The sequence below is a fragment of the Chenopodium album genome, chromosome 26 (genome assembly GCF_948465745.1).
Source record: "Chenopodium album chromosome 26, dcCheAlbu1.1, whole genome shotgun sequence".
NCBI lineage: Eukaryota > Viridiplantae > Streptophyta > Magnoliopsida > Caryophyllales > Amaranthaceae > Chenopodium > Chenopodium album.
The window spans coordinates 33,091,117-33,114,349 of NC_137859.1; the positions used below are offsets into that span (position 1 = coordinate 33,091,117).

At 34.1% G+C, this 23,233-nt stretch overlaps 1 protein-coding gene across 3 annotated transcripts; it reads right to left on the reverse strand.

Annotated features, from left to right (window-relative positions):
• Nucleotides 1-1,973: 1,973 nt before the first annotated feature.
• Nucleotides 1,974-22,548, reverse strand: LOC145617214 (BTB/POZ domain-containing protein FBL11-like). Of its 3 annotated transcripts, none has more exons than XM_081671902.1 (19): nucleotides 22,264-22,548; nucleotides 22,112-22,162; nucleotides 19,878-19,998; nucleotides 19,140-19,278; nucleotides 18,976-19,025; nucleotides 18,523-18,611; nucleotides 18,294-18,450; nucleotides 18,141-18,177; nucleotides 17,864-18,015; nucleotides 16,210-16,726; nucleotides 14,814-15,092; nucleotides 12,763-12,908; nucleotides 11,741-12,085; nucleotides 10,826-11,069; nucleotides 10,511-10,566; nucleotides 8,502-8,582; nucleotides 3,591-3,635; nucleotides 3,377-3,445; nucleotides 1,974-2,680 (listed from the first exon to the last, which is right to left on the reverse strand). In XM_081671902.1, exons 1-19 carry the CDS (start codon nucleotides 22,437-22,439, stop codon nucleotides 2,504-2,506), a joined length of 2,931 nt encoding a protein of 976 aa, XP_081528028.1. In that variant the 5' UTR covers nucleotides 22,440-22,548; the 3' UTR covers nucleotides 1,974-2,503. The 3 variants fall into 3 exon arrangements, with proteins under 3 accessions (XP_081528028.1, XP_081528030.1, XP_081528029.1); XM_081671903.1 differs by having other exon boundaries at nucleotides 2,542-2,680; nucleotides 3,403-3,445; XM_081671904.1 differs by lacking the exons at nucleotides 18,976-19,025; nucleotides 19,878-19,998; nucleotides 22,112-22,162; nucleotides 22,264-22,548 and having other exon boundaries at nucleotides 19,140-19,277.
• Between the last annotated feature and the right edge of the window lie 685 nt (nucleotides 22,549-23,233).

Here is a 23,233-nt window from a genome sequence, read left to right on the forward strand (position 1 = left end):
CTATTATAAATTATATCATCAATAATTTATCTATTTTAGAATTTTATTTATTAGGGACAACATTTTGACATTCGCGAATAAAGTTCATGCTCATTACTTAAACCTTATTGATCCATTCAAAATTCTTTAATCTTAATTAAAATGTTATATCCATTTAGATACCCTGTCCGATAACCAGGTCTGAACTACATTATGATCGATTGATCGATGATCAAAAAAATAATTTAGCAACAAGTGGACAGAGAACACGATGCAAGAGCATAATTTAACATAATTAAAAAAAATAAAAAAAAAGGCCGGGTACGTCGGAGGTTCCATAAATATCACTGGCGACTGGCGAGGGTAGCATGGAGTAACGTAAGATGGACAGAGTGTACGGACGCAACACCCCGAAATTGTAGGGATTCTTCCAAAGATATGCTCCTCCTCTATTAATTCTTCATTTCCCACTTTAGTATTATCATTTTGTTATTCTGAATTAAGTTGACAAATCTTATTTTAAAAATTACAAATGTTGAAAAACCTCTTCCCCATAAACATTTCTTTACGTAGTGGAATTATTTTTTTTCTTCTCAATTTATAAATAAAATATCATTCAATTAAGTTGACAAACTTAATTCTCTACACCATTATTTTTTTTTTTTAAATAATAGAAGTTGACAAATTTTACTTCGTATTAGGTTCTTATGTACATGTTCATCATTATCAAATTTGACACTTAAGTTCCCTAGGAAGCCTCTTATGCCGACTTATGACAATTCATTACATTAGGATTTAGGATATTATATGTACATGTACTTTTCTTTTTCTTTTCTTTTCTTTTCTTTTTTTTTTCTTTTCTTTTTTTTTTTTTTTTAAATTGATGACATATTTTGACTTTTACACTATTCTACCCATCAAAAAAGAAAAAACACTATTCTAAAGTAAATTACGAGTATTGAGAAAATAAAAATGTATTCCTCATAGATTGACATGTTTTTAAGATCTTGTTTAAGTCATAATTTGTTTTTAGGCATCTTTGTTAAGACATGATTTGTAACATCGATAACTTCAATTATATTTTAAAAAACATACTACGTACATAAAGACAAATTTAACATGATCGTACGTACATGAATAGCTTCAATGAGGATGTTTTTCTTGAGTACTTTCGCCGTTTCTTTATAGTTGCAACACACACTTTATCACATTAATTAAGAAAATTGGACCTCACATAATATAATACACTTAAAACAGGGTTAAAAGCTTGTAAGGAGCATAATCAAGTGGGCATGTGCTTTAACTAAAGATAATAGTACAACTTTAACCATAAAAAACTTCCTTTTATAGTGTGTTGCAACTATTATGACATTTTCATTTTAGGAAAGTGTTGCAACAATAAAAAAGCGGAGGAAGTATAAATCAAAAAGAAGTCAAAGTAAGTCATGTAATAATATCTTAAAGTCAAAACTTGTCGCCTAATTATTTCCAAATTCCAAAAAAAAAAAAAAAAAAAAAAAAAAAAAAAAAAAAAAAAAATTGTTAACTTAAACTAAAGTATGTTATACTACACATATAAAATTCTGGTTATGACAACTAGATACCCAATATCTTCTGGTGCATAAAACTAAGAATTTCCAAGTTTCTCAGTATGAGAAACAAATTATGTTTCTCAAATGACAAAGTTCTAATATATGCATTTTTTTTTATTGTTCATCGCTTAAATCCAATACTTTGCCTGTAAAATTCTCATTTTGAAATACTGGGGCGGTCTTCATGCTAGACGCACATTAAACATTGTACTATTGAACAAAAAAAAACCTAGTTTCCATATATCTTCTAGTGTGTAACGAGTTTTGTTCCCAGTTAAATCTCTTCTCTCGTATCCGGTGCACATACCCCTTGTATGAGAAAAGTAAATGAAATGACTTCTAATTCGTCCTCCTCTGCGTTATAACACAGTATAGTTCTGCACGGATGATTAGAATAAAGTCTCAACAACTAAAAGGCGGCATATACTATGTATTACATAATTGCATTACATAACTGTAGGCAAATTTGTTTCAATACAATATTACCACAGCAGAAAATTATTCTGCAATTGAATTGATTTACTGCGGCTACCAGACTTGGTGTTGAATTAAATCCCGTAACTTTAATCAAAAGAAACACAAGCTTTCATTCATGGATTCTACATTTTGTTAAGAAGATGGCATTCTATCAAGGTAATGGAGCATGATGCAGGATATAAGTTTCATAGGAAGCATGTTGAGGATTATTTCTTTCTTCTGCCTTCATGCATCCAACGAATAACCACCTAAAGTACATTCTGTGTAACTCTCAATAAGATCAAAGAGATAAAGCTCAGTGGAATCATAAGCAGCTCTGCCGCTGCATTGATTCTTGCGTTATGCAAGGCTTTCATCAGCAGCCATAGCAAATCTTGGTAACTCAAGCATGAAGCTTTTTTTTTTTGGTTTACTCATCAACCAAACTGACTAAGAAAATCATTTGACAGTGTAGTTTATGTGATTCTTTCTTTCACGACTGTCCTCTGGAGGCTGGTGCTGTTCCACACAAGTACTAGGGTTTCCTTGTGCACAGGCCGCTTCTGAGCCTCTACGTGATGGAAGTCTAACGTGCATTTTCGCAGCTTGCATCTTGAAATTTTCACATTGCTAAGTGAGTACTTGTCAGCAAACTACAACAACAAAATAATGAGCACATGAAAATATGAAATCCCTTCAGATTTAGTAAGGGGAAAAAGCGATTCCCAGTAACGTTATACTGCATTAAAACATCGAAAAATAAAGCTAAGACATAATTGGCCAGTATATGTAAATATAGACCACTTTTAATGGAATTAGTAAGCAGTAGATTCTAAATTACTTCACAAATTAACTTGTGTGAGGAATGAATCCATTTATAATTTTATACAGATCATTAGATCAAGGAAAACTACCAGTGAAGCCAAAGGGTCTAATAGATTTACTGGCCTGGTTACGCAAATTCGAGAGAGGGTGCAGTTATCTCACACCGCCCACCCCTGCTTTTGAAAACCTGTTTCTAAGACAAGTGGCGGCCTATCAAATATTGAAGCATTTTGGAGGGCATCATAAAAAATCCATGGTTCAAACAAGAAGTCATGCATTTGGCCAGATTTATGCAGTAGTAAAGCAACTGATAGCGATCCATGTGCATCCAAAGATCTCACACAACAGCATAATATACTAACATTATAAATCACAAATTAAAAAATGTTCAGCTAGTCATAAAAGAGGGACATGAAATGCTTGTCAACTAATCTAATTAAACCAGGCAGGATCAGAGTACCAAATATCTTATGTTAAACACTGAGATTAATTATAAAGCAAGTTATATTGGGCTTGCCACTCACATGTGGCAGATCAAAGTCACCTTCACCTGCATCACACCAATCTAATGAAATACTTCGAAGCATCGGCAGCTGTTACAATCAAGAAAAAGGATTTCATATTAATTCTAGTTTAACATAAAATTCCTTTAGAAGGATGTTTTAGTATTACAGCAAAGAAAAATTTTGAGAAGCATTTTATGGCTCCAAGGTGGCAAAACTATAGGAATAAACTTACTCTCGAAGCAGCATCAAGTATAAAGCTTTTCTTGATTCCAGGACCCTGCAACCAGCATTTCATAGTTAAACATCCACCATATATTACTTCAACAAGTCTCTCAGAGCATATACTAAATACTTGATGAACAAAATGTGATTGTAAAATGTCCCATTCTCCCTGCTAACTCCATCCCATAACATGGCAAAGATGAAGATCAATAAGAGCACATGACAGAAAAAGGGACAGTCCGAGAGCACGCGCATGGGTGGGAAGGGGGGTGGGGGGGGGGGGGGGGGGGGAGGGATAATATGTTCTCAAAATTATATGCAACCCTTCTGATTTTTTTTATATGTTCCTGTTTAAAATCTCAGCAATAATTCATAATTTGAGGGAATCTTCTAAATTATTCCTCATATTACATTTGTTTAAAGTTCTTAACACTTTCATCCGTTTTAAACAATCTATAAAAGTTTCAAAGGGGCGTTGGTATGGGATAGTTAAAAATGAAAAAGGGATGAACAAGACTTATTTCCTTTGTCGTCGTTTGTTATGACTTATTAATCATTCCTTTACACGACTACCAAACTCCTCTACTTTAATTCCCTACCCCCCACATGGTTTTCCATTCCCTTTCATTGTTTCATTAATGTACCAACATCACCGCCCAACCCGAAATTCCACCCAAAATCACCTCACCGGCACCACCCCAACACCGCCACCTCTACCCAATAGAAATCACATCTGCCTACCTTGAAACCATTACCACCCACCCATACATAACCCCCACTTCCCAAAACCATAGTCCACCAACATTAAGCCCCATCCACTCGTAAAAAAATAACACTACAATCTTGAAATCCCACCCAAACCCACACATAATAATTCAGGTAAACTCTAAATAGGGATGGCAATAGATCCGTATCCGACCCGGATCCGTGGATCCATATCCGTTTTCACGGATATGGATCTTGTAAAATTGGACCCGACGGATCCGGGTCGGATACGGATCCTGTCCTAAAAAACGGATCTGGATACGGGTCTTACTCAAATACCCGTATCCGTATCCGTTTACCCATTTTTTTTTAAAAAATATATTTTTAATAATTTTAATATACAAGCCCAGCCCACATTAGAATATGAGATACTCTACCTCTAACTCTACCAAACCCTAAATCTCACATTCTCACACACTCTCTGACTCTCTCTCCTCTCTCCCAAACGGCACCAACCTGCACTCCCATATCTTTTCCGGCGACCGCAAGTAAACTCCACCAGTCCGGCGACCGCAACATCACTCTAGCAGTCCACCTCATCCTCTCCGACGACCGCAAGCACACTCCAGCATATCGTGAATTCTGGTAAGTATTTAATTAATCTTCAAATTCGTTACTTTCTGTAAATGCTTGGTTTTATTAAAGCAATTTTTTTCATGTAAATGCTTAATAATTGCTAGTATAATGAGTGGATGTGGATCTAATGAGTGATGTACAGATGTTTTGTTACTTTCTGTATAATGTTTTAGTTTTTAGAATTTTAATTATGTTGAGTTTAATTAATTTTCATGTTGTAGTTTTAGCTAATTCTCCTGCAACTATTCTAGCAGCAATTGTTTTAATTAATTTTAGTTTTTAGAATTTTACTTTCTGTTGCATGTTTATATTTTCATTTTGTCATTTATTTATTGTAAATTTTGGTTATCTTGTGTTGGTAATCTGGTTATGTCGTGTATTAGTGTACATGAGCTTGCTTTAAAAAGTTGTTGAAATTATTATTCTTTGTAATATTTCAGCCTTATGGATGAACAATCAAATTTTAAAGATAGTAATGAAGTACCATTTGTGGCGGTGTCAAATGCAAATGATGAGGAAGGGGATTCGGAGGAGGGGTTTGTTGAGGTACAAAATGATGAGGAAGTACCATTAGCCCTCTTGGTAGTTAGTCCAAAGACTTCTTGGGAGATGGACCTGAATACTCATCTTTCTTATATAGTTGTACTAGTTTGTATTGTTATTCATAAGACATGTATTAATGTATTGTTGAGATTTTTATAAGTTGTCTTGTATTATTGGAGTAGTTGTAGAACTTGGATTCAAATATTGAACAAAACAATTGAGGGAGGTTTGAAAATTGACAGTTAAACCATTGTTTTAATTGAAAACTACATTTTTTGCTAAAAAAAAGGTAAATTGTGCAGGATCCGTTTTGAACCCGTTTTGGACCCGGATCCGTAGGATCCAACGGATATGGATATGGATCCTCCTTCTCCATACCCGACGGATCCGGATCGGATCTGGATCCAGGGTGCAAAAACGGATCTGGATATGGATCCAGTCGGATCCGGTCCAGATCCGACCCGTTGCCATCCCTAACTCTAAAATTCAGGGAAGAGCAGAGGCTAATAGCGGTATTGGGGGCCTACGGCGGCGGTGATGGCACCGTGAAATGAGTGTGGAGTATGGTGTAGCAAGGGTGGGAGAAGGAAAGTTTGTTGGGTTACCAAACAATACTACTCCCTCCGTTTTTAAGTACTTGCTCCACTTTCCTTTTCCGGCCGTTTTTAAATACTTGCTCCATTTCCTTATTTGGAAAGCTTTTACAATATTTAATTAATTTCTTTCACCAAGTGGACCCAACAATATTAATTCCATATTCTCTCACCTTCAATTCTCTCCACTACTTTTGATTTTTTACAATTTTTTATTCTTCCACCAACCCCACTACCTCTACATTTTATTACTTTCTTCAATTTCTCCTAAAACTCCGCGCATGGAGAAATGGAGCAAGTATTTAAAAACGGAGGGAGTACATATTAAAGGGAATTCTTATCCAATTTCCTTCTTTCCCTTTTCTAAACTAAAGTTTTATCTAATCTTTATGTTTTTTACTCAAATTTTACTCCTCTCCAATTAATCCCCTTACCACTCTTTTAAACCTCTCTTAAATTTTTTTTTTGTGTACTCTTTCTTCTTCTTACTTTACTTACCTCTAGTTTTTTAAACTTTTATTCAATCGATTATCTTGTTATGCTCTTGTTCCTTATTGGTCGGTTGTTTATGACGATTCATATTAGGCGACCCCATAATTATTAGGAAAATCATGTGAAAATAGGTCCATATGTGAGAACTCATACTTATATGAGAACTGGTCTAAAATTTAGAAGATGTGAGTAAAAATTTAAAAATATGATTCTAAATTTAGAGCATATGATTAAAATTTAAAACACATGATTGAATTTTTCAAACATATAAGTAGAAATTTAGAATATTTGCATAAGTAATAATTTAGAACATATGATTCTAGTTTTAGAATGTGTGAGAAAATTGGCCTAATTTAGAACATAACTTTTGATTGCGAAGTTAAAATTAGGCTTATAATAAATCATGTATGGAATTACATGGAGCCGAAATCAAATCGACATAGATGATGTTTTTGCATGCAATGTAGCATTAGATGTTATGGATAATAATAAGAATATTTCTCGTGCTTGTATCCTAAAATTTTTAAATTTTCCGTTTTTCATCCTTGTCCCATATCCCGTACATGTCGTCAGCCCACATTAGCGCAACCTAGGCGATAATTTCAATTGAACAAGGGCTTATCTATCTATAGGTTTCCAAATTGTGTGATTCATTCCCTAGAGATATTCATAAAGATTATTACGATATAAGCAGTCTTTGATTTGCATCTTAAATATTTCCTTAGTCTACGACAATTGTTCCCACTTAAAATCTGACTTCTTTGGATAGTTTGTGACGATTAATCTATGAACATTGAATGTTTACCAACTTAACTCTAATACCAGTTGTTAGGAAAATTTTGCAAGTGTTCATATTTCTAGATATATTGCAATTTTTTTACTAGATGATAAATAAAAAATAAGCATTACAATAATACACACCCACATGCAACTTAATTACACACATATTCATTCTCATAAATTCTCTCAAAGCTTCTCTCACTAAGCATTACTTTTCTCTTTGTTTTGGGATGATATGCCAGAAAATCAAATAACTTAGGGCTTATTTGTTACACTTTTTTTTGCCTAGTTTTTCTGTTTTTTAAACAAAAAACCAAAAACTCAAAAGCGGTTTCTCAGTTTTATATATAATCATGGTTTCAATAAGTTTATGCATGTCATTATGGACTAAGACATTATAGCTCACAAATTTACATGAGCTTTTTCATTATTGTGCAGTACCAAACAATTGGGGGTATTTCAAATCAAATCAAGGTGTTATGGATAAACCACTTTTTTAATGCAGGTGTCAAGCTGCCTAAACAAGAAGTCTTTCCCCATCATAGCCTCATAGGTAGTAACCTCTTTCTAGGCTCTGTTTGTTTTGACTCATTCTATTACTTGGCTTGTAAATGGTGGGAAACAATTTTTCAAAAGAAAAATAAGTCTTCACAATAGTGGAAAACATATTCTTTTTACAAGAAAGAAATGTCATATTTTCCTCCTTACTCCTAACATCCCTTTCCTATGTTCCCATTCATCTTCTATCTTCACTCCCGTCTTCTTCTTCCTCGATAATTTTTCTTATAAGCAAGCAAGGTTAGGAAAATTTTATTTTATAATTGTGTTTTTTCTTATGTTACTCGAACTCTTCATTTCACCTCACGTACCAGTGTCAGACCCTCGACACTCAGACATGGGTATGACACCCGGACACTTCACTTTTAGTTCAAAATCATGGAATTTTTTCACAAAATAGCCGAGTAGGATGCTTGGACACGTACCCGTGTCGGACATGGGTACCCGAGTCCTAGTAGCATATACTTTTTTCCTTCAAATTGTATTCCATGGGGAAAAAAAACTTACACAGAATATGTTTTCCATTTAAAGACAAATCCTTTAGTACTTTTAATTTCGATGATAGGTCCTTGTCAAAAAAACAAAAAATTGATGTCAGGTTTGGAAAAGCTTACATTATGGCGGAGCAGAAGGTGTTCCAGGGCCTTGCAACCGAAGAGAAAACTAGTTCCTTCAGCAGTCACTGCTCCACAGTCCTAATATGAATGAAAGAACAGGAAGTACGTGTCACTATAATAATCATAGGATTGAAGGAAGAAAATATGAAATAAAGCACAAGTAACAACTGTGAGAGCTAAACACGCTGACAACACAAACTGACAAACAGTCAGAAAACATTATTCCAGGAATCCAGGGCATGCTTGGATTTAGGGAAATGTATTACTAGGGTAATAAAAGTCAAACTAAGCAAAATAAAAGTAAATAGGGAAGGAGGAGATAGTGACAGTGTGCTTGTAAGAAAAATTATGTAGTAATGGTGAGGTATGAGGTGAAGAAAGAGGCTCATTTTGGGGGTAATAGTTACACTAGGGGGAGGGAGTGTAACTATTACCCTCATTATGAGGGTAATAATTCCTCCATCTCTCTTTTCCTCATAGAACAACTACCTTATTTCGTTTGTAAACACCATACCTCCTACAACAACACCTCTAATTACTTATGCTTTTTCAAGTTTGACTTTTATTACCCCCTTAATAAAGTACTATTTTGACTTCTCAGAGACACTGTTACTCGGTTCCATATATCCCACACTCACTAATAGGGAACTGAATAACATCAAAACATCCCCAGGTATCAATAATATTTTGCTCTCTCTACCCCCCCCCCCCCCAAAAAAAAAAAAAAAAAAAAAGCATGTCCAAAGGAATTTCCAATGGGGTACATAAGAGCTATGTAACTTACACTCTTCATTTCACCTTAAGTACCCGTGTTGAATCCATGACACTTGGACATGGGTAAAACACAATGACACTATTCTCGACCAAAATCAAAGAAAAAATTTAACAAAACAGCCAGATCAGCCACTAATAGTCTACTAAAAGTTTCAGTTGGGCCATATTATAAAGGTTTTCAATTAACTGAGCCAAAATTGTCTGGTTCAATGAGGGGTGTTTTAAAAATCCGTGTTCTCCTCAAATCAAATGTACTAACCTCAAATCGCTCCGAATTGTATGTTACATCGCTTGTTTGAACTCAATACTTTCTATTCAAAGATCCAAAAGATTTCCCACACTTCCTCAATACTAGCTCTAAGCCTCTAAAAGTCTATTCTAACAACTCTTATAGCGAAAAATTATACTCCCTCCGTCCCCTATTGATGGTCACTTTTGCCATTTTTTGTGACTCAAAATGTTAGTCACATTTGCTTTTTTCAAGTACCATTAATATTATTTTTTTACCAAAATTCTCTAACATTTGCAAAAATATTTGTGCAAATTTAACTTTCCCATGTAAATATTACTTTCCCATGTACTCTAATTACTTTCTCTCTCTACTTTTTTGCATACCCAATGTAAATTTACTTTTTCAATGTACTTTCTTTATTTCTCCTTAATTCCCGTGATTTTTTTAGCAAAAGTGACCATCAATAGGGGACGGAGGGAGTATAAAATCTTATAAATACTTCGAAATCAAATTCATATCACATAAACAGGACATGGTATATGATCCATGCGTCATTTCCGGTCCCGCAACACCATGAATGTCCTTAGGATCCAGACCAAAACCTTAATTTCAAGCCATGCTTCACATAGGACATTTTAGAGTGTTTCTCATCTTTGTCAACTTATTGCATTTGCCTTTCTATTGACCAACTGATCACCCATTGAGCCATAAATCATCACAATATATCCATACTAGCATCATGGCACCTCCCATTTATAGGCACATAAACCTTGGAATAGATTTTAGAAAAAAATTCCTGCCGAGATTGCAGAAAGGGGCATGCCTACAGTCTACAATTCATCTAAATTTCTAATACATATCATAGAAATCATTTATGTAACTGTGGAAAGGGTGGTTCCATTATTACCTTGATTAAGTGGCATATTCAGATATAAAATTGTAGTATTTGTTCAAAAAGAGAATTATAGAAACATAAATTTTCATAACAGTACGAAAGTACCTCCAGATGAAGAGAAATCAAGCCTGGCCAACCAGATGAAATGATCTGTTGAGAATCTACAAGAAAAATAAATTATTAAGGCAGATTTGAAACTTTATATAGTTTGTTCAACTTCATAAAAAGACTTCAAGTCTTCAACTTCCATAGCAGCCACGCAAACGACAAAAATATTTTGTGATGGCCAGATGGCCCTCTCAGAATAGCGTAGTATATTGCAGACAGAAAACAGCCAAGATTCTACCCCCTCCCCTATAACAAGCAGAAAAATATAATAAATTAAAGTACTTTGTGATTCTGTCAAAGTTGCATACTGACCTACACCAAGATACATGCACCCTACCAATGAAAGTTCAACCAAATTTGCACAATTCTGTACCAGCAATGCCAAGTCATCATTGGTCATCCAGGGTGTCACCCTCTCCAGTTTCAATTTTCTTAAATTTGGAACGCTATGATTCAAACACAATGGAGATACATCTCCAATACAATAGCAGATGGACAAAGCCTGTAGGTTCCTCAGCGTTCCCAGCATATTTATGATGCTAGTATCAGATATCACCTGCAAAAGACAGGCTCAATCAGTTGTATTTTGAATTTAAAAGGTAAAGGTGGATGAATATTGAATCCAAACTTCCCTATATAGGAGCACTTGTGAGCATGTTTATGCAGAATGGTATTATAACTTGAGATGATCTATTAATCCATATTTTTTGTACAAAGTATTGGATCTTTACACAAAAGTACATACATAAAGGTAAGTCATACATAATTAACATCAAAGGATAAAATTTAAAAGCATCGACAATACAAAAATTCACATATATGAAATGGAACTGAAGGACCCTACTTCCTTGCTAACAATTTTCTATATGGCCAGAAGCAAGAATAAGTTACCTCTATGCGCAAGGCATACAACAAGAAAAAATGATACAGGACACTTACAATAACAACAAAAATTGAAGGGTGATAGCGTCTGAGATAATGTTGTTACAACCCCTTTGCTAATTGACACCATAATGATCAACATGTCTCCATGTAACCTCCAAAGTCTACAATTCCACCCCCCCCCCCCCTCCTAACCACCACTAGCACCAAAACACCAAGACACCACACTCCAACCACTAGTATAACAAGGGGACATGTTCACTTCACAGTAAAATCTAAACGAGTGGCAAAGTCGAATAATAGTCATAGGCATTTGACACATTAGTAGTTGATGATACATCATACCTGAAATAAAATGGTGACAGATTCTAACAGCGGACATAGAGCACACAGCAGAGTCAACCCTTCCGGACCTAATGATCCACCTAAACCCACATTTACAGCTTTTAAAGATCTTAACCCAGATCCTGTAGAATTGAGAGAGAAAAAAGAAAATCCCCATCCAACTGAAAGCTCCTCCAACTTGCATTCTTGCCCCAGCACACTAAACAATTTACCATGTTGAGAAAAGGATAATGAGCTTGCGTCATTCTTGATTTGATTTGGACATAAGTTCTTGCATCCCTTTGCTTCCAAACATCTGAGGCCCGGATTTTTGTTAAGCATATGCGACAAAGCATCTCTTGAAATCTAGAAGAGAACACCAAAAGATATTATGGAGATGCATACAATAAAAATTAAGTTTTTTTTTTTCAGCAAGGAAATAAAAACACTAGAAAAATCATTTTGGGAATTAAGAATGCATCACATGTGCTACAGAAACCAAAAGCAACATCTTTTTGTTCATGGTATCACTCTCGTGATTCAATAAATAAATACAAGTTCTGAAGTTAATAGGATCATATAACTATGATTCATTCAAACTTATAATTAAGACATTATCTTTTGGTCCTTTAAGCAAAATAAAGTATAGTCCTCAATAAAGGTAGTCAAATTTCTGTTTTCTTTTAATTTTCCTCTTAGTAGAATCAAACACAGATTTTAGCACCTGCCCTACCACTGACATACAAACCCCTTTAAAATACTCAATCAGAAAAATCCATTAGATCCAGATCAATGTATTTTTCCATTAGAGTGTGCTAGTTCCATTAGAATAAGTTGCTGAATCTAGAATTTAATGAATGAGAGCACAGGTATTAGTTTCCGCCTGCAGATTTCCAATTACAGCCTTACAGGTAATTTAATGCAGCTAGTATTAGGGTGGCATGAGTTCAGAGAGAGAGAGAGAGAAAAAAAAAAACTTTAAACGAAAGAACTACCAATTCTCATGACAGAAATGAATATCAACTTCGGAATTGCAGACTAACCATGGTGTTAGAAACATCAAGAATCTCCAATGAGGATCCAGGAAATCTAAACAGTGCGTGGTCCACCAGGAATGTATTCCTCAAGCAAAGGCTTTTGAGCATCCGTCCCCTAGACAATATTTCGCAAAGGGATGCTTCACTAACACCTGCAATGAATCTTCGTAAAAATTTGGGATGTAAGAAGCTACAACCAAAAACCATCCTTCTCAGAGCAGATAAAACATAAATTATAACATCATGGCAGTTTTAAAAGGATCCCTATTAAAAAATGATGAAGCTGTGCAAACTAATAAAGTCCATAAGGTAGGTGATGATACATGAAGAATTGACAATTGTATGAGACGTCTCAAGAAAATTTCTATGGTATTGCCTCTGCACTTGTAAGAAATGTATATTTTTAATTTTTTTGTACAGGGGGTCATGTGAGTGATATACGAACTACTAAGTATAACTTTATAATTAGTACCACTGTTTATGATTGCCTAGCAAACAGGCCCATTAGTGTTCTTGAAATGTGCACTTATTAAGTAAAGGCTTCAAAAAAAAAAAAAAAAGGAATGTAATGGTCACCATCATATGTAACAGCCCATAGGAGATGCCAAACCATCATTGATTCAGTGCTACTGCAATGAACCAAGCTACACCACCCATACTCTACACTTACAGCAGGGCACAAGGCAGGGGAAGCAAGGGACAACAACTTAAGGGAGATACCACTACTCCACAACATAGGGCAGCACCATCCTAAAGCTGCAACTGCTGTGTTTGGCACATTAACTGCCACTTTGGCTTTTAGGGAAGAAGACAAGATGTAGTAGTTATGTAGTAAATTTAGTAATATAGTGTACAGCCTTAGCCAAGTCATTTAAATAGTAAGAGAGTAGGAAAGAGAAAGCATTCAGAAAGTTTGTATTTGGAACCCCTATTAATGGTAACTTGTATTCTCTTAAACTTTTATTTATCAAACAATCAACTTGCCTTCCTTGTTATCTCTTTTCTTGCTTTTGTGTGAGTTTGCTGTGCTTTGGGACTGTAGTGTGTTGCAGCTACTTGAATCATGTAACAGCATCTAATGTATAACAGTAGGCTAGAACACCATTAGATATTATCTGAAACCCAGATGAACCTTAATTTGTTTCATGACTAAGTTGCCCATCAAATTCTCTCTCAGCAAAATCTAGAGTTCAATTACTTTGCAATTTCAAATAGGAGCATGTTGATAGAAAATATATAAAGATCAGTAGATCTCACACAAACAAAACACATCACAATATACCCTGTATCTACACAAAGACTCTCAATAGAATCGTTTACTGTGATAAACTGATAATCATGTCCAACTCTCAATATATATGGAGCCACAGAAGGTTGACTAAATTAAGGTCATTGTCACTAAAGTTGAATTTTGGGCTAGGTAATCAAGATGATAAAATTGGACTTGGGCACCCAAGATGATCAATCAATCAATCAATCAATCAAAGCCTTAATCCCAAAAGTGGGGTCGGCTAACATGAACCAAATTTGATTATTCCGTGTAGTCATCAACATAAATCTTTCTCCTCCATCCCTTACGATCCAAAACTTCATCCTCACGTAAATCCATGCACTTCATATCCTTCCTCACTCCTTCCAACCAAGTCATCTTTGGGCACCCAAGATGATAACATGAAAAATAAAGGTCACCAAAGTGGAAGTTTTTGCTACCCTTGGGTACCCAAAGGCCAAAATATATACTTCCTCCAATTCTTGTTAGTAGACATATTTCTTTTGTCACGTTTTCCAATGCACAAATACAGCCGTTAATATCTTTAATTTACAATAAACAAAAACTATAAAAAGTTGATATTTTGAAATTATATATCACGACGATTCGAACAAGATCCCACATGACTATTTTTTTATTACGTATAAATCACAAAACATGGTCAAAGGGAAGTGTGTGAATAGTACTAAAGCCAAAGTGTGTCAACTAATAAAAAAGGAGGTAGTATTTGTTTTCCACAGTAAGCCATACAGAAGCATTTGAAAAATTGAGAAAGAATTTTACTCACCTGTACAGCCACCTATATGCAGCACTTGTAGATAAAAGTCAGGTAGTTCTACATGTTTATTATCCATCTCCAGCTTAGAAAACCCACTATCCAGATCTCTGGAGCAAAGAGCAGAAGCAGAATTTCTCCCAAATGCAGTATCTGTAGCTATAATTGAATGCAGTTTCCTGCATCTGAGTATGAGATTTGCAATAGTACTATCTGACACTGATACACAACCTCTAATGTTCAAGAAACTCAAAGAGACGCAAAATTCTGCAATGCGATTGAATTCCAGATCTGTTGCCAACAAATTATAATCTAAGTCAGTATATAACATCAACCTTAAAACAAACTAAAAGCCATCAATCCCAAAAACAGAATGACATACTTCCAATGAATGGAGAAAAATGTTATTCAAGATGATAAGCTTGCATAAAGTTGTTTTCACTAAAGCTAACTATTGAATTATTAGTATCTGTTACATGCTGATTGACTTTGTTTGGCAACATCAAATTATGAAACTGCTACTAGTTTCAAAGTTCTTCAACAAAGAAAAACTGAGTTGTAAAGACATTGCATTTCATTTTTCCTGGTATTTGCACTCATTCTCTCTTTCCCCTCCCCTTACCTCACTAGCTCTGCTTTATAGACTGATTATCTGGCTTTATATTTCAGATTTGACAATGCAAGTAAATTAAGATTAAAGCTTGAATATGGCAAAAGGGCTATAAAAGATAGGTTAATAGCTTTAGGCTATCACTCTCTATCAATGGCTTGAGGCCATAACTCTCTAACACTATGTTTGGATAACAATAGTGAAGGGAAAGGGAGGGAAAGGAAAGAGAGGGAAGGGAAAGGGAGGTGAGGGGAGGGACAAGGAGACCTTCTATTTTCCTTCCAAATCTCTCCAACAATGGAGGGATTTGATTCATTAAAAGTGGAAGGAAAATGGATCCTTCCAATTCCCTCCCCTTCCCTCCTTGTATTAGATATCCAAACAAAGGAGGATGCATTCCTCCATTTCTCTTCTCTTCCTTTCCCTCCATTTCCCTCCATCCAAACATAGCGTAAGGTTTTCCTTTAATACAGATTTATGCCCATCTTCCCAATACCTCTCTTCCATTTTTATATTTTTACATTCTCCATCCCTAAGATGATTCTAGACTGAGATTTTGTCTCATGTGCACAGTTGGCATCTCTTAGTTCATTGCATATTTCTCTTATGTACTACAATTGATTACTAGTAACATACTAAACTAACCATAATACCCCTCCCTAAGTCGGTTCATTACATCTGCCTTCTCTAGCTCTATGCACCCTCCACACTCTCCCATGGTTTTGATCATCCTCTTTCTTTAAAGCATAGAAGCATCAGAAAATGTAAACTCCATGGTACAAAAGATGAAGTTCTCACCTGATAAATCACTTCGTCCTTCCAAAGTAAGCTTTGTTATATTTGATACGGTTGGACTTCTTCCAGAACATGGAGACATATCAAAATACCTTTTTAGTGCAGGCTTACTCACAGATTCAGAATATAAAACAGACACATTTGGAAATGTAAGTGGACTAACATCAACAGTCAAGTCAACTTCACAGACTGAGGAGTAGTTCTCTATTAACTGGCAAAACTTTTTTATTTCAAAATCCAAAAAGTAAGCCATTCGCATAGTCCTTAAGAATGGAAATGACTTCCGAAAGCATTCCATTGCAGCACCAAGATGCAGCTGAGAACACTTGGAAACATCAACTTCCACCATTCCTTCAAAAGACACAGTAGACAAACCCAAAAGCCATCTTGGACATTCAAGATCCATTGATTTCTGTCCTATACCCTCCAACAATAAGGGACTCACTGAGGTTGTTTGATGAAGAATGGAAAGGAGTAATACTGAGGAGGTTATTTGAGGGCATCCAGAGAGATCAAGTTTCTGCATAAACAAAAATCTAGTCAAACAATCAATAACTACTATGAGTACTATCTAGAGGGATACCACAATATAGCCGCACAAAAAAAAAAAAAAAAGTTTAAGAAAATGCATGCTATTCAATGTAGACAGAATTGGGTTCACACTTTCCATATAGTTCAACAGAACATATAAGTGACCCAAATGCAGCAGTCAAATAACAGACCTAGAAATAGTTCTGTTAACTAGCTTCTAATTTCATAGAAACATTAAATCATAGATTCCACCTATATGTTATTAGTGGTCTCTATTTATATGCATGAAGATGTTATGTTACAATCCATGATGAAATCTTTTATAAGCCAAACTTTGTGAAGGTAATTTCAATCTTGCTACATAATGCACAAGAAGGATTTTGAAACTGATGGTCATAATTGAATCTAAGATAACAGCAAATTATCTGAACCAATTTTAACCACACACGGACACAGTGCATAAATCAAGTAGCAAGAAACTAGGTTAGAACCCGTGCAATCCACGGTTTATATAAAACCTACTGTAATTTGTACATTTAAAAAAAATATGGGTATCATACATGAATATAAATAAGAATTATGCACCTTGTAAAATAATATTCGTAATTTTTACAATTTTAGATTTTCATCAAAATTATGATATAGTAACTTTTTAACGTCGCCTAATACATATTTCAATGTAGGAGGTCATCTATTAGTGTGCTAGTTAAATTTGTTTCAATTTCCTAGGATAAATTGATAGGTTGTAGTTATAATGTAGAAGCTTCAAATATTCATTTTTCAAAAATGTTAGATATGGTAACCCAAAAAAAAATATAACGTCATTCTTGCATTTAGGCGGGAAAAAATTTATTTAAAAAGCGCCATGTGGACAGTGATGACGTCAGCATACTCTGTTTTAATAATAGTTAATAGATAATACAAAACCACAATGAGCCATACAAAATAATTATATCAAAAACCTACATAACTTTTAAAGAAACAAAGAAAAATTATTAAACAAAAGAGGAAAATAAAGAAGACAGTGATGATGCTTAAAAGTGCAAAGGGGGAGAGGAGGGAGAAACAATTCCCAACCGAAACTATTACCAAGATATATAATGTAAGGACCCAATTAGCAGATTACCTTGGAATACTTTGTCATTCTAATTCTCATACATCTCCAGTCACTGGCAACAACAATTAAATTCAGATCCTCGGACAATTTGTTCAACAAAGTCATACTTGCTGCAATACCTTGCTTTGCAATTTCTGAAAAATAATGACACCTAGATTTTCCTGCACTACACTCAGACTATCAGGAGTGTTGTTAAACATCAAATGTCATAAGGAAAGAGAAATTGAATACAAGTACATATTTCAAATGATAGGTGACTTTAACAAACAAAAAATAAATCACATACCCATAAGGAACCAAAGGGGTAAAAGGTTGGCAAGTACCTACTAAAAGGATAACATTAAACTCATAAAACTAATCAGCTGAAACCCAAAAACACAGAAAAGGGAAGACAAAAAAGATTAAGGTTAGAGAAAAAAGTATATTTTTCCACACTTACCTCATCAAGGATACTTGTCCAAGCATGGGTAATCATAATCATTTGGTTCGATTTGTCACTCCCACCAGCTTCAGCAGAATCAGCACTACCGGTTCGTCCAAGTGGTTCCATGTTAGCATGAAGCCATGCTAATAATGCTTCACAGAGATGCCTTTCACTGTCAATTGTAATCATTAAGGTTATTTCTAAGGTACTATCAATAATGGGCACAACGACAAATCGAACTAACCTGTCTACTGTCAAATTAGGATGCTTTACACATGTAACAAGGAAACCATATGAAAGGTCTACAAATGTGTCACAGGAGCAAGCCCACATCTGAAATAAAGAATGTATCATATTAATCAAGCATACTACTTTTACTGAAGGAATGTAGATGACCAAAGTTAAGAACAATTAGCATAGACAATAGACACAAAGCTAAGGAAACCTTCCTTGTGTGGTGGCTGTTCACTGAACAAGCTTATTTAAGGAGCAATCTTAGATTGAAACTACTATACCAAATTCAATTATCATGTAAATAACAATAAACATAGCCAAGTTCAGAACTGAAGCACTGATGACTGAGGAAAGCATATACAGACCATCGTATGACCATATACTTATAAGCAAACGGAATAGCAAATGACACGGGCTACTCAATAAAAATATTAAATAAATAAGTTTAAATTTAGATACATACAAAATTCCTAGCAACAAAGCTTATACATAGTCCCAAAATCCAATCGATAGCTGCAATATAAAATGTTTACCTTAACATCAAGCTCGATGCCAAAAAAAATAATGATAAAAATAAATAAATAAATAAAGCTATAAAAATACAGAAGTATAAAGAGAACGTTTTACCATGTTCCAAACCAAATTCCCAAAAATGAATTAAATCATCCAACTTTACTTGAGAAGAAAGCCCTTCCGTCACTAAAATATCAGAAAACCAATCTCTACACTCTGAAACAAGCCTTTCCAATCCAAAGTAAAGTGCAGCCTGCCACATGACAGGGAAGAAAACAGAAAGGCATTGCAAAAGCGAGGTTGACAATATTACTGCATACAAGTATACAACATCTGGAGGTATTACTTGTAATAGCTATTGTTTGTCAAGCACTGCAATGTCAATGAGCTAGTGTCGATAGTTCCTTACATGACACCACAACTGTTACCCAATTCTGTAAATATAGGACTGCGGATAGCTGAACAAATACATACAAGCAAAGAGGCTCAACCGCTTTCTTTTATCCACATTTTATTTTCATGGCAGTGAAGGGCATAAGGTGTTATTTCACAAGAAATATAGAGGATAGCTACTAAACATTAATATCCTCTATCAATAATAAATAAATAACGTACAAGACTACAACTACAAGTTATATGACCATAATATTGGTTTTGTAATGATCAAATGTGCTGCTCAAAAATGAAAGGGGCAATTGCATGATTTGTATCTTGGTATATGCGAGAAACTGAATTATTATGCAATGAATTGACATGCAATATCCATTGGATATGCCTAGGTGAATTTGTATATTTTAAATAATAGCACTAAAATTTTGCGTTTTACTCTTTTCCAGGATTAAAAACGCTTACATGACAAATTGGAAGAAAAGTAGAAATTGTGACTTCTGTGTGGCATCCATGAATAAACCTCAATATATGTAGAAATGTATCACAGTTCCAGTGGATAGAAATGCAAAGCATGGATGATTCACTGCAAGTCAAACAAAATCGTGATGATCAAATCAAAGAATCAGAAAACAATTAAGAATATACAATATGTTTGCAGTATCAAATTGGTTTTAAAATATTAAGAATATACAATATATTTGCCTAACAAGATTTTATTCGGTAAAATTCTATAACACTGACATTTCTACCATTCCTTGTTAACTTATTATATATATATATATATATATATATATGTATATATATATATATATATATATATGTATATATATATATATATATATATATATATATATATATGTATATATATATATATATATATATGTATATATATATATATATATATACATATATATATATATATATATATATATATATATATATATATATATATATGTATATATATATATATATATATATATATATATATATACATATATATATATATATATATATATATATATGTATATATATATATATATATATATATATATATATATATATATATATATATATATATATATATATATATATATATATATATATATATACATATATATATATATATATATATATATATATGTATATATATATTTATATATATTGAAACCACGCAGCGAATTCATTAAATGAGATCAATTTCCGCCAAAGTTGTTAGGCTTTGGGGAAAAGGACCGAGAGAGACAACCTCATTACAACCTCTAGCATCCCATCTTGCTACACTATGTGCTAGAGTATTACCCACGCGCTTAACATGAGAGAAAGAAAATAAACTAAAATAGGAAGACAATCTAATAATATCCTCATAAATCATGTAAACAGGAGAGAAGCCCACTGATCTGCTTGTAACTGCCCTCACCACATTAATCGAATCAGATTCAAGTTGCACCTTAACAAAGCCCAACCTCCTTGCAATTACCAAGCCAAAATAGCATGCTGCAGCTTCTGCTAATTCCACCCCCCAACCAGCAGGTTCATGGCGGACAGCAGCTGCTATGACAGACCCCTGCTCGTCTCGTATCACCACTCCAAGCCCTGTTCTCGCCCCAAGATGAGCATCACAATTCACTTTTACATTCCCCTGTCCCGGGCAACTCCACGAGCTCACAATAGTGCTGCCAACCACACCAGCCCTGCACGTAACCTTCCCCGCATATTCGTTGCTTTCACGAACCAAATTCACCCACCCTTTTGCAACCTCCACGGCATTGAAGGACCCCTGCTCAAAAATTTTCAAGTTTCTGCAATGCCATGAGGCCCATGCCAAGGCTGCAAAAATCACCAGCTCACCCCTAGATACATTTTTTGACATCCATAAAAACCGTTCAAGGAAGCTAGCACTAGGAGCCTGCTCCAGCAGAGTGCTATACGAACTAGCAGTGACTCAGTGAGTTCAAATTAAAAATAAAAAAAACTCGGAACATATAAAACAAAGATTATGGATGTTTTGGCTATAGGCTTGCTCATCATTAACCAAAATTGAACAATCACAGTGAGTTCAAATTGAAAATATCCTCCGTCGATATTTTACTAACGGTGTGTTTGGATAACATTAGAGGAAGAAAAAGAAGGGGAGGGAGGAGAAGAGGAGGGGAGAGAAGAATGGTGAGTTTTCCTTCCAAGTCTCTCCATTGTTGGAGGGATCAATTTCCAACAATTTAATCCCTCTATTTCTCTCCCTCCAATTCCCTTACTTCCTCATTTGTTATCCAAATGAAAGATATCACATCTCTCCATTCCCCTCCCCTTCTTTTCCTTCCATTTCCTTCTATCCAAACACACCGTAAAAGTATAATTTCAGGGAAAATTAGGATGCCTCAAACCTCCACAAAGTAATAGTCACGCTCCCGTTCGATAAAAAAAAAGTGATAGTCACATTAATAGTGTAATTTGAACTAATAATATAACAACTACTTAACACATTATATAAATAATTACTTCAAACTCCTTAACAAAGAGTGAATTCATTAGTTTAATTAGCTTTCTAAAACTCGATTATAAATAAAACGATCAAACAAACAAATAATTCAACCTTCTAAAAAGCTTAAGCTGTGAATAATTAAAGAGGAAAAAAAAAAAAAAGCAAGTTACTGAAATACAAGCAAATTTTTAAAAAAATAAAATAAAACCTTGATTACCTAAAACTTCCACAAAGTAAGCTCTGGAAATAAGAAGAATGTTGAATTAATCTGAAATAAATGAAATAAAAATTAGCAAAGAAAGCGTGATTATAGTTGAAATTTAATATAAAAAATTAAAAAAAAAAAATTTGGAGAAGTAATTGAGTTACCTAGTACGATTGATCTTGACTTTGAGAATTTGATGAGTGAGAATAAAAGGCAAATTCCAGGAAGAAATATCTGCCGTAGAAATGAAGATTTCCGATGAATGGTCGGAGAGAATGGGGTCTCTGCATTCCAAAACCACCCACTCATGCTCTCCGTCGACGGTGTTATTGCCGGCCATTCAACACCAACTCAAATACTACTAAGTACTAACGTCCGCTTCTCCGAACTGGGAATTGTAAAATCTTGAATTCATTTATTCTTTGCTTATCTTAAACTAGGTTAGTACTCGAGCGATGCACCTTGCTATATATATATATATATATATATATATATATATATATATATATATATATATATATATATTACTCGCAACAATTACTACATTTGGCCGATACACATTACTTGCAACAAATTTTTTCATGGATATCCTATATATTTTTTAAAAAACCTATCCCTATAACAACCGCTGATGTCATCACTGCTTACGTGTCACTATCTCATTTAATTTTTTCCCTCCAAAAAGCAAAGATTATGTCATATTTTTCCTTTATAAGCTATCCTATATATTTTTTAAAAAACCTATCCCTATATATTTAACATTGCTTTGAAAATTATATTCCATTTGAATTTTAAATTTTGGGTTTTCTACACATATTATGTTATTTAGTTATTTAAGAGTAATTAACTATAGTTAATAATATAATATAATTGAAATTTCCTAATTAAATCTGAAAATTATGCACTTTTGGGAATTGTATATTCATATTTAATAAAAAAATTAATTAGGAAAATGGAGGAAATAATTATTTTCTTTCAATATGTGTTAAAAGCCTATAATTCAATTCTTAATTTCTTATTATAAAACCGTGCATCGCACGGGGTTAACCTAGTATATATATATATACTCCCTCCGTTACTTTTTACTCGCAACAATTACTATATTTGGCCGTTACACATTACTTGCAACAAATT